This window comes from Phalacrocorax carbo, chromosome 3, assembly GCF_963921805.1.
Source record: "Phalacrocorax carbo chromosome 3, bPhaCar2.1, whole genome shotgun sequence".
NCBI lineage: Eukaryota > Metazoa > Chordata > Aves > Suliformes > Phalacrocoracidae > Phalacrocorax > Phalacrocorax carbo.
The window spans coordinates 121,297,614-121,310,131 of record NC_087515.1 but is presented as its reverse complement, the minus strand read 5'-3'; the positions used below and the strand labels follow the sequence as shown (position 1 = coordinate 121,310,131).

General features: G+C 36.7%; 1 protein-coding gene across 2 annotated transcripts in view; it reads left to right on the top strand.

Moving 5' to 3' along the window:
• Positions 1–12,518, top strand: part of ATAD2B (ATPase family AAA domain containing 2B) — an 82,692-nt gene that overhangs the window by 12,168 nt on the left and 58,006 nt on the right. For both annotated transcript variants that reach the window (XM_064448135.1, XM_064448134.1), the window contains exons 2-7: positions 3,060–3,214; positions 5,603–5,649; positions 6,689–6,842; positions 9,039–9,141; positions 9,677–9,785; positions 11,092–11,208. In XM_064448135.1, the coding sequence (XP_064304205.1) occupies positions 3,060–3,214; positions 5,603–5,649; positions 6,689–6,842; positions 9,039–9,141; positions 9,677–9,785; positions 11,092–11,208 (685 nt within the window). The remainder of the gene's footprint in view (positions 1–3,059; positions 3,215–5,602; positions 5,650–6,688; positions 6,843–9,038; positions 9,142–9,676; positions 9,786–11,091; positions 11,209–12,518) is intronic.

Here is a 12,518-nt window from a genome sequence, read left to right as displayed (position 1 = left end):
ACAGTAAAACATTTTGTATATTAGTGCATTGTCTACAGCAGGTTTACTAACTTAAGTTAGTATTTGAGCTTGACTGTCTTAAAATTTAGACTTGCTTTGTACTTGCTAAGTTACTGTGTAGAGTTAATATGCAGAAAAATGAGGCTCAGCTGAAAAGAATATCCTAACAAAGAATAACCAGGTATTATTGCCTCTGTCGAGTAAACCACTTCAGTCTAGTTCCTTGGGCAACTGCACTGATATGATCATGCTGACGGTTAGCCTTCCCTTCCAGTTTTTGAAGCTGTTGGCCAGTATCAGTTCATTTGACAGTATTAGAGGTCTGAAAGATACTCAGCTCTTATAAATTTTGTGAATATTGGTAACTCAGTAGCAGAGGGAGACCTGAAGTAGCAGATTTTGTCTCCAGGTTAATCGCTAGTATTTTGTTTTGCCTGCCAGCTGACCACTTGGCGTGCACATAGCTCAGAAGTAACTACCTCGCTGTATTGCCTTTGGCCAATAAATAGACAGGACAGATGAGGAATACTAGCTAATTTTGAGACATGGGACCAGAGGCAGGGAACTGGAGGAAATGCAGAGAAAGGTGGTCATAGGAGACCTGGGAGGAGTTGGGATTTTTGCATGGGAAGGGGTAGAGATGGAGTACGGGAACGTATACATTACTAATTTCACTGCTTGCAAAATAGCTTTAATGTTAGCCCTCATAAAGCTTCATTACATGTTTATTGCTCTTTCTTAGCTTCATTTTTTTCTGTCTCGCCTAGCCGGTTTAAAACTGGTTCTGTGGCTTACCTTGAAACTCTGCTTCTGTGCTGCACAGGGTAGCTCTTGTAGTTTCAGAAAGTAGTTACTAAAATTGACTTAGCAATGATGTATTTCGATAGATCCACAAATAAACTTGCGTCTGATAAAAGCAAAAACTATATACCCAAATGCTTACAGTAGTCAGAAGTGAATATGTACACTATTAGAAATTAATGAAAAGTTGATATTTTGTAGTTGCATAGTGTTATGGAAAACACCTGTGTGGCTGCGTGTGGATTTTACAGTGCTGTGCAAGTTGTGGGTGTTTTGTATTTAGGAATGGTGGTAGTTACCTCTGCTACCACTTTGACTCTTAGTTTAAGATCCCAAATTCTGCTTCATCTGATTTAAAGTCTTAATGATGATCTTCTAGTATAGATATTATTTGGAGTTACATTGATGTACTTTCTAAAGAAGTGAAATAGTGAGGAAGAAAAAAGTGAGGGTTTTCTTTGGTTTTGTTGTTTAACTAGGGTTAAATAAGCCCTAAGGTTGAGTCTTAACATAGACTTCTTTCTTTACCTGGATTTACCTTGACAGGATAACAATTACCAAAGTTAAAACTACTTGTAAAATGAGATGTGAACATGAGCTGGTTAGCATGTAATACTAGTTTTTACTATTTAGTATTTTTAGTATTATCAAAAGTATTTACAGTATAAATTAAAATCACATATTACATATTCAGCAAATAAACACTGTATCATAATGAGTACAAGTACTTAGTATTAGTTAATATTTGTTAAAATACATGTATTTATTGATATTATACTTTTTATATGTTTATACATAATATATAAACATAAATATTAAGGCATAATGCAGTCAGACAATTTTACTTGCAGCTTTCTGTTCCTGCAGACAGTGGTCTTGTCCTCACCTCGTGTTTTTTCCTTGCTTATCTTTTGTACCTGTCTGATCCCTCAGTCAAATGATACAGCTGACTAACCAGGTAGAAAGCTAGTCTAACAGAAGGAAAGTGAACTTTTGAAGCTTTAGTGAGCTGATTTGGCTTCTGGGTGGGTCAGAGAAGCATCAGAAGATCAAAGGAGGTTGGAGCCAGGCAGGGGAGCACATGGGCCAGCCCCTGGGTTTGGTGGTGCTGAGCTGTCCTATTGAACTGCACCCGTACATTTGGATTTCTTTAGAAAGTGGCAAAGCCTAAATACTGTGTGATGGTAGTCTGTCTTCCTCTCCTAAGGAAAAGGCTGCTTTTTTTTAAAATTTTCTTGAGTATGTGAGACATCATGATATTGAATTATCTGGAGTACAAATCAGATTGTTGTTGTTAATAAGCCTGATGAACAAACGAGACTTCTGTGATCATCTCCTTGCATATAAGTAAAATTATCTTTTGTTCTTAGTTGAAGTGCTTACTGACAATTCCTGGACCATAATATTTGGAAGTTGGTTACTCTGTTGTTGCAAGAGGGGATATTTAGTTTTTTAATCAAGACTTTTTCCATGAGCTAAAATGTGTAATTTATAGAATCTGGATTTTCTTGTTCTTTTTTTTTTTGGTAGTTTACCTTAAGAGAGGCAGGTCCTCCAAAGTTTGCTGTCTGTCCACTTGTTATGTACAGTTCTGAAGTAATCCCTTGCTACTATCTTAAGAGTTTCCATCTACATTACCTCTGATAAGCACAACAGAAGAAAAACCCTATGGTAGTGTTTAGGTGCTTCTTGAAGGTGTTAAGACTAATGTTAGTGTGTATAATGCTGTTAATGAAAACCTTAGACAAAAAGTGTCATAAAAGTACAGATTCCACTTTCAGTTACTCCTGTGTGTTTGACAGTCTAAAGAGGAGGACAAGGGATTGCAAAACCTTTACAAGAAGGAAGAGTGTAATGTCACTGTTTAAGCATTTTAAAGACAAAAATAATGTCAGTAGAATAAATTCAGGCAGTATTTCTAAGCATCTTTATTTTCTTCAGTCCTTTTTTTCCCTTTATTTGCACTGTTAATTTTTCTGCAAGTACAGTAAGAGTAGCAATGTCATGTATGATATACAGAATGCAGTGGGTTAGAGAAACAGAATGCTTGTTCATAAATAAATGTAAAATATTACAGAAAAGCTTAATATTAAAAATTAAATGTTTTTGTAGTTTCCAGTAATGTTTTCAGAACTAACACTTTTAATATTTCACACAAGCTGGTTACTAAGAGTTTGATAGAGACTTCACTCTTTTTCTGTAAGGATATATACAAATGAGCCAATTAAGTATGGTCTGATGCTTTTTTTTCTTTTCAGAAAGATGAAGGTAGTGATGCTAGTTTGAGTGATAGCCACATATCTCCTCCTGCCAAACGTACCTCAAAACATGCTGATCCTGTGTGCAAAGACAAATCAAAATCACGCAGTACTGGGCAGCGAGAGGAATGGAGCATCTCAACTGGACAGTCCAGGTAACTTGGTGCCAAGAGAAAAATGAAATCTTACCAATTTTTTCCTGTATTGTTAACCTGCTTACGCTATTTCTGCAGTGAGATGCAGCTCACACTCAAGAGTGTATTTTTGAAGCATGTTATTTTCATACAGTTTTCTTTTAGTTTGACTTCAGGAACGTGGGTTACATCAATCCTCCCATCTCTGTGTTCCCTTTCTATGCAAGTTTGTGCAAACATAGGAAGTAATTTTATTTGAGACGCAGTCTGAATTCTAGATTCTTGATACATCCAAATTTTGTGCCTTAATTAGTATTTTTATGTACTCAGGCTACAAGAAGACATGACAATTTAGTTAGGAAATCAGTATTACCCTCATCTTTGAGGAATGGATAACGGTTCAAGTTTCTTGCTTTCCATTGCTGTTTCCAGCCTCTTTCCTGTTTGGTTATAAGGACTTAAGTAAATTACTGTATTTTATTAAACATAGCCTCAATCCTGCCACATTTTTATAACTTGAAAAACAACTCATTAGTTTCGTTTTACAACTGATTAGTAATATTTTACAAAGCATTCTTGTGTTCATAAGGTTCTTCACGTGATTACAAGTAATGATGAGACAGTGTAGGCAGCATGTTCTTGAGCCGAGAACTTTCAGTTAACACTGATTCTTTTGTACGTAGATATTTCATATTTATGTGCAAATCAAAATCATTCTTGCAATGCTTTGTATATAAGAATGTTTGTAATTCACTTCTCGACTGTCATCTGCTAGGATGAAGTATATTTAAAAACTATGTAAATCTTAAAATAGTTCTCCTTTTTCTGTTTGTTTTTCCCATTTAAAACAGAATAAATTAAATGTAGCATATTATGTGCCATGGTCATCTGGGAATGTATTGAAACTCATGCACATTCTATTTCTTTTCTGTACAAATGTGGACTTGTACTGTACCTGTTAGAAATGCTGAAAAATATTTAATGTGGCTGGGAGAATTTACATCACTGGGTCAAATTAAATTTGGCCAGGACACTGAAACTCACGTTGTTACTCATGTAGAACCCACTGCGACATGTCTTTGCATCTGAGGTTTTTTTGTTTTGTTGTTTTCTGCCAAAATCCAAAGTGCTGGGCCTAATAGCGACATTGAGTCGCTAAGACTTTTCCCAAAAGTTTTGTTGCTAAACCTCTAACATCAAGTTTCAGTTCTTCAGCTGTGGTTTCTAAAATACTTAAAACATCAGACCAGAAAAATATTATAGGAAAGTTGAATATGGACATGACTTTTGTAACTGTGATTTTTCTCTGTTGCCACCCAACGCTTTTAAAAATCCTTAGGTTACCTTTGTTATGTAAGCATTTGTTATACATTTCATAGGAAAATAATAGCAAAGCCTACACCTTCTGTGCCTCTGAGTTGAACTCTCTGTAGTTTGTGAAGTCTTGGTCATGTTCAAGCTCAGATTGCATTTTGGTATTATTAAAATTTCCCCTCCTTTTTCTCTTTCCCATCAAATTAATTTTAGTTTACTACCCAGCACTGGTGTGTGGTATATAGAGTTCACTTGTCTGTAAAGCTGTTAGTGTTTCTAAGGGTGGAAGAGATATACATTTTTGTTTTTCTTTTGTCTGATTTGTTTTACTTTTTTGCACAGTGATGATGACAAACTAGTTTTAACAGTCTGCCAGCGGTTGTAGACTTCTTGTTCATTTGTATTCTACTCTAAATTATATTTTAGTAATATCATTCCTAATAAATAAGAATATTTTCATTTTTTTAAAGATAAGTAAATGAAGGAATAATTGCTCATGCCATAAAATTGCAGAAAATTCTGGAATATGTTTTTGTTTTAGGCTATGATGTAGTAGGGCTTAATTTTCCTAAAAGTTAATTTAAAAAGAAATTAATAATACTAGATTGCTAGAGAACACAAAAATATTTTTTACTGATTTTAAGTACACCCAGCATAAATTTAATGCCATTCACTTGAGTTGGTAGTTTTGTTAAATTTATTCTTTTCCTGTGAGTAAAACCAGCTTTTTGTGCTTCTACTAGTTTATCCAAAGTGTTTGAATGATAATTGCCTTTGAAGAGCTATACCGAGATCCTGTTCTGAAACTTAAGGGGAGAGTTAATAGTAGGACATGGCATGAGGGAACATTGGAGGGATTAATAAAAGAGATGTTTAGATAATTTGGGGGATTTATATAATTGGTATTTGGCAGTTTTGTCCTCATTACAATGTTGGGCATGAAGCTGACTCTTCAGAGGCTATGTGTCACAAAGGCTTTGAAGTCATAGTGTACCGTGTAACATTCTATGTTTAAAGTTCTATTTTCACTGTGTAACTTTTGCTTGGCTAAGGAGTGTTAATGTTATTTGTGTGTCTAATATAATTGTTTCCTAGGTTAACTTCTCAGCCTGGTGCTACACTACCAAATGGACGTAGCTTATGTAAGTGTATTACAGTGGACCCTTTTGTATCTACTTTTACATTTAACAGTTTTATGTCAATGATTTTCAGTTGCATATATTTTTAATAACTCCACTGATTACTCTGACCATTTTGACCAGAAAAGTTACTGTTTTGGCTCAGTTTTCTTCTGTCAACATCTTGGATGCTCTCTGTGGACATGGGGAACATTCTTAGATGAAATTCCATTTCTCTTCTCAATTCAGACCTCTTGGCCATGATCTTGATGTTTTCCTTAATTCCCAAATTTACTGTTATGACCTAATTTTGGCCTTCCTCTCCCAGCTGGTCTCTTTAATTTACTTCCTCTCTTTGCTCATTTAAAATTTGGCCTTCCATGGTTCTTAACATCACTTAAATCTACTATTGCTTTATAGAGACCTGCCTTGTCTGCAGCTCCTGCTACCTTGAACAGTTTTCCTATATGCTTGTACCTTACAAACTTGCCATCTCGTTGCATATCTCAGCTAAAACCACTTTGTCTTTTGTGTCCCTTTTTCATCAGTTCTGTCTCGTTTAGTTCTGTGTTGACTCTATGTAAGTGTTATCCCATTAAGCATTTTTTGAATTTTATTATTTACTGTGGTGCCTAAGGGTCAATCAGAAGTGGGATCCTGTATTGTTTGGCACTGTACAGAGTAGCTGATATAGATTTGCTTGTGAAATCAATGTGTTGTATCTGACCTTTTGATACTGTATTTGAAAGACTAAGAGTTGAAACTGTGGGCCAAATGTGCATTTTAGTATTGATGTTAACGTAAAAATATTAATGGATATTTGAATGCCAATTTTTCATCATAAGATTATCCTATAAGGAAACAAGCTGGAATCTGAAGAAATAGCTTGTAAAACAACTTTGGTAGGAATTTAAAAAATATATTTCTTTAGTGAATATAAGGGTGCTTATACTGTGCTCCGTAACTTTTGGTTTATTGTCCTTGCTAAGTATTCTCTTATTAATTCTTGTTTGTGAAAATGTTGTTTCCTGCATTTTGAAGTAGTAATACAAATTTCTCTTAGCTCTCAAAAGCCATCCCCTTCGAGGGGAAAAAAAGGGAGATGGGGACCATGCTTGCATAAACGGAGATATAGAAGTCAGAAAAAGTTGTCGGTCCAGGAAAAACAGATTTGAAACTTTGAATCAGAGTTTATTGTTTGATCAGCTAGTAAACAGGTATGTGGGGATACTTCAGTTGTATTCACAAAGCATCTTAATGACTTTTAAAAAAGTTAGAAAACCCTGTCTTCCAGTGCCATCTATGTGTTTTACTGTGGGAATGTATTAGCGTCGAGGCAAGCTAGTTTGTGGTTTGAGTTACAGGCTGGGTCCTGTGCTGTAACTGCCTATGTTATCCGTGATCTAAATGCAAAGCAGCTTACCAGACTTTCATTGAGGACTAAGCTACTTTGTATTTACACCTGGATAAAACCATGTATGTTGGCGGTTATTGCACAGTGGCTGACATGCTATAAATCCACACCCTAGTTTGTTTCCTAGTAACCTGTTTATGTAGTAATACCCTAAGTGTGATGTAAATTGGTGATCAGCAACAATGCTTGGAAGCTTTCTAGATTTTGCTGGTATGGTTTTGATCATAAAATATCAACAGTTTGTAGCCTTCTCTTTTTTGTTTTTGTTGTTTTTTTTTACCATTTGTTAGTAATTCACGTAGGGTGGGTGTCACTTTTTGACATTTACTGTGCAGACAAAGTAGGTCAGAGAGGGAGGCACGGTCTGGTCTGAGCATAGGAATGGGAGCCAGAAATACTTTCCTTGAAATATTATTTCTGTGTGGCCCTGGACAGGTCACTTTATGCCTCAATTTTCCCACCTGTAAAATGGGTTTTAATAGTCACACCTGTGAGAGACTGATTGCTCTAGTGCTTGGAAAAGATTTAAATATAAACATTTAATTGCCAAGTATGATCATTATTGTGAAATGTGTTCTGAATCTTTTATTAATTTAATTTTCTTTTTCAATTTACTCGGTAAATACTTGGTATCGGTTTACAAATTTATATTGAGTTACATTTATTTTTCTAGTTGCAGTTGAATCTCCCTCTCCTCATCAACAATAGGAAAAGTCTACCATGAAGATTGTAATTTGATAAGATCATGGTACTGAAGTCTATATATGAACTTATACTGATAACAGTGTGTCCCATAATCATTGGAGGTTAAGAACAGGTTAGACACATGTGTCAGGAATGATATAGGTATTGTGTAGTTTGTTCTTGCCTGGCAGGGCAGGTGGACTTCTCCAGATCCCCTCCAACCCTATTTTTTTTGGTAGCAAACTATAGCATGTTTGTACTTGAAGCGGTTATGTCATGTCGTACATCACAGATATTTTAAAAGAATTGTTTAAAAATGAGAGGGGCGCTCAGAATGAAATCGTGGCTTTACTGAATTCTGTGACCAGAACAGCCATTGACTTATTTCTAGGCAGGATATTACCCTTTAGATTTACTTTTAAACGGCTTGAAAGAAAGGAAGTGAAAGTTCCTGCCTTCTTACAATTCTTACACAATTATAGTAGAATTCCATTGGAAATCTAGCATAACTGCTGTAGAGAGCAGCAACTAGGTGTTCAGGACAGGTGGCCAAATAATTGACTTGGCCTGGTGAATACTCTGTTGTTTCCTTCCTTAGCAATGAATCATCTTGGTTATTATTTATACACCACTATTGTTTTGACAGCTGTTTACAAATACTCAGATAATGGAAATGTAGGCTAATTAAATAGTAGATGAGAAATGGTAGAGTAGTGAGCTCAAATAATGAATGGTTAAACTCCAGGTGTTACTGTTTTAACATTTGAAGAAAAAAAAATTTTCATGTATTAGTCTCTTTTTGAGGCCAGGGTAAGAAGCTGTAAAGCTTATGGAGTGGAGGCATTAATTACTTTCCCATTATTACAATTATGTAGGTAAAAAGCTTTACTCTCTTATTCTGCAAACAATCTTATCTGACACCTAATCTAATATCTGAGGAGTTACAAATTTATATGCTACAGTTTACACTGAGCAAAAAAATTCTTTAAAAATGTTACAACTTAATTCGAACCCCGAATTTTAATAGCATCAGTGTTTCTTCTTTTGCCTACTCTTTAGTTTATATTCTGTAGGTTCATCTTTCAGTTTTATTTGTTATGGTTGGTTTTGTAGTTAATGGATAGGTTTGAGAGGCTATCTTAAAATTTTCAGTTTTCAATTCATTTGTGTATTTAGTTGACTTGTATCAACTTGGAATAGCCATAACAGACCATAGAACTAGATGTTAGGTTGTTGGATGCTGTGTAAAAAGTTCTGCATGTCTGCTATTTTCAGACTCAATTTCTTTTTGTGTTAACTGTTGCATGTATTTTAGTACTGCTGAAGCTGTCCTACAGGAAATGGATAACATTAACATCAGGAGAAATAGGCGGTCTGGGGAAGTAGAACGGCTACGAATGTGGACAGACACAGAATTTGTAAGTGCAGAGTGTCTTAGATCTTGAAATAAAAGTACTATCAAGGGGAAGCGTGTTTGTTTTCGCAATCTCCATAGATTTGTCTGTAGCTCTGTCAAAAGGTTTCAGACCCTCTTCAGTGGATAATGTTTAAAAAAACTTGGTAAACTTAAATTCGGAACAAAATTAACGTATCTATACTAAATCATGTTTTCTTTATTGATGCATTGACTTCCATGCACTCATTGAGGTACTGTGGCAGTTCTCCTTTGAAGCACACTCTGGTAGTCTGAAAATAGGACCAGGGACTGTCATTTTCTTTGTTTCCTAATACAGCTTGATACTGATGTTAACTATGTATTAGATGGGCTAGGTACTGAGAGACTTGTTTTATCACCCATTAAATGACACTGCTTTTGTAGTCTATTCGTTGAGGGCTATGTTGGAAAGACTTGGGGGCTAGAGATTGTGTAGAGTATTACTTACTGAACTGTGGGCTAACACTGTGAGTGACGTGGGACAGCACTGACAGGAGTGTATGTGAATTTTATTCCAGGAAAACATGGATATGTATTCTCGAGTGAAAAGAAGAAGGAAATCACTGAGGAGAAATAGCTATGGGATTCAGAACCATCATGAAGTGTCCACAGAAGGGGAAGAAGAAGGTATGGGTTGTAAAGAATTGTAAGGGTTTCTCTGAAATACTTACAAAACAAAGCTCTCCTCAACATAAGATAGCAATATATTGCACTGCAGAAGTTATTTGGTTTTGGATCTGGATTTGGAGATATTAAAAAGACCAATTAACAAGACTATTGCAGATAAATAGCACTGAAGGATTCCTACTTTTTAGAAGGAGGAGACCTTTTGGGCATCTCTACAAGTAGTTCTCTTAAACAAAAGCAAATTTATCTGAAAACAGAACAAACCCTGGTTTCTAAATTTTTATGTACTCTGTTCCCTTGCTCCCGTTTTCTTTAACACTAAGTAATTGGTGATTTCCTTATATTCCCTGTAACAATCCCCTGGTGGAAGCCAGGATGTGATGCATGTAGTCTGCAACTATATATGTGCTAACTGACTTGCTACTTCCCATATGCTGGGTGGCAGTTACCAGAAAGAATGTGTAATAGTTCTGCATCCTTCCTTTGGGGAAGGTATCAATTAAAGTCTCTGTTTTCTATCCATCCACTGAATTTTAGAAGGCTTGTAGACACACGACTGTATTTGAAATTCTGCCTTCCTTTAAAAATTTGGATGAAACTGACCAGTGGGTTCAAAAAGTATTAGAAAGAAGGGATTATGTCTAACTTTGGTATGATCAACAGCATGCTTGGCTTCCTTAAAAACTCAGACTCAGACTTCAGGGATCCATACAGGGTTTGGTGTAGTGTGTCTTGATTTTTGAACTGAAACTGCTCTAGGGGGTGTGGTCTGTCCCAGTTCATAAGAATGCAGTCTTAATTCTGGGATCTGTGGAGGGACATACTGATCCTGTAGGATCCTGATGGACCTAGGTGGTACCTTTATACAGTGTGTTTATTTGCTTTGTGTAAAAATTATATTGTGAATCATAAAGTTGTACACATTTTCATGCTTTGTCAAGTATTTGATTTTCTGAGGATCCTGTGGGAAAAGAGTGAGAAGGGCATTAGTCTTAGTTTGAAAGATAATTATTGAAGGAAAAAGTGGATGGAAGCAATATTTGAAGTACCTTACAACTATAATGAATTTGACTACATTTATTTTTCTTTCTGTTGCTTTTCTGGAACCTTCTGTGGGAAACTAGAAGAAAGTTTGACAATGCACTGTAGGTTTATCTTGGTCTTCAAATTTCCAGTGGTTTGCCAATTAGTGTTAATTAATAGAAGGGGAATAATTCTTAGTGACCATTAAAGTGTTAATTATTAGCATGAAGATGGTGCTGGCATCACGTAGAAGTGTTCTGAAAATATTTCCCCCCTGCAACAGAATCTCAGGAAGAAGATGGAGATATAGAAGCAGAAGAGGCCGAGGGAGAAGAAAATGATCGGCCGTATAATCTCAGACAGAGAAAAACTGTTGAAAGATACCAGGCACCTCCAATAGGTGAGGAACTAGACAGTGCTCATGCAGTTCTACTCTACTGACCTGCAAGATGGATGACTGCTCCTCAACCCTGACAGAGTTCTCATGCAGCATTAGTGACTTTCATCTTGCCTCTGTTTGTTCACCATGTGAATATCACTACTGAGACACAATCTGTCAGTTTGTCAGTGGTGGTGGTGGTGCTAGTGCATGCTGCTTCATTGAACTTTGCAAGTACTTCCATGTGGTGGGCTCAGGGTTGGATGTGAACAGGGGTTACGTCAAGAAATAGTTGGCAGAAGTTGAATTCAGAAAGCAATCTAATAAATTAGGTAATTACATAGAAAAAATAGTTACTATTATGCCTGATTCTCTTCTTGAGTGGTCAGCCTAATTCATAACGGTAGATAAATTGCATAGCAGAGGTTACCACGTTTTGCGTAGATGAGAAATTTAGAATAGTTCAGCTGGAAGGAGCCTACAATGATCATATAGTCCAACTGCCCGACCATTTCAGGGCTGAGCAGAAGTTAAAGCATATTATTAAGGGCATTGTCCAAATGCCCCTTCAACACTGACAGGCTTGGGGCATCGGCCACCTCTCTAGGAAGCCTGTTCCAGTGTTTGACCACCCTCTTGGTAAAGCAATGCATCCCAATGTCCCATCTAAACCTCCCCTGCTGCAGCTTTGAACCATTCCCACATGTCCCATCACTAGATCCCTGTGAGAAGATATCGGCACCTCCCTGTCCCGTCCCCTCCTCAGGAAGCCGCGGAGAGCAATGAGGTCACCCCTCAGCCCCCTTTTCCCCAAAGGAGACAAACCCAGAGCCCTTAGCTGCTCCTCAGAGGACATGCCTTCAGTGATCCGTACAGGTTTCAGTGTAGTGTCTCTCAATTTTGAACCTTTTGATACTTCCGTTTGAAATACTGTATTCCGTACATATTTGGTTTAGATTATAATTGTGTCTGCAGTGTGCTGTATCTTAAGGCAACTTGGAAATTAAGACTGTGGTAGAGGAATGCTGTGGTTTATTTGTTAAGAGAAATTTCAAGACATTCCATATCAGCTGTGCAGGTCTTTCTGTATGGAGTTTCATGTCCTGCAGATAAACTAAAAATGCTAGTGCCCTGGATGAATTACATTCATGCCATGATAGCCATAGCTGTGATGATCTGAGGAGGCTGAGGGTGGAATTCCCATGACAGTATCAAGCCAAGCATAGTGATAGTGAAATTAAGTATAAGAGGTTTGATTTCCCTCCACACACACACACCCCTTCCCTGCCCCAGGTTCTTTTCATAATTTGAGATTTTGGAGAAAACAGTGG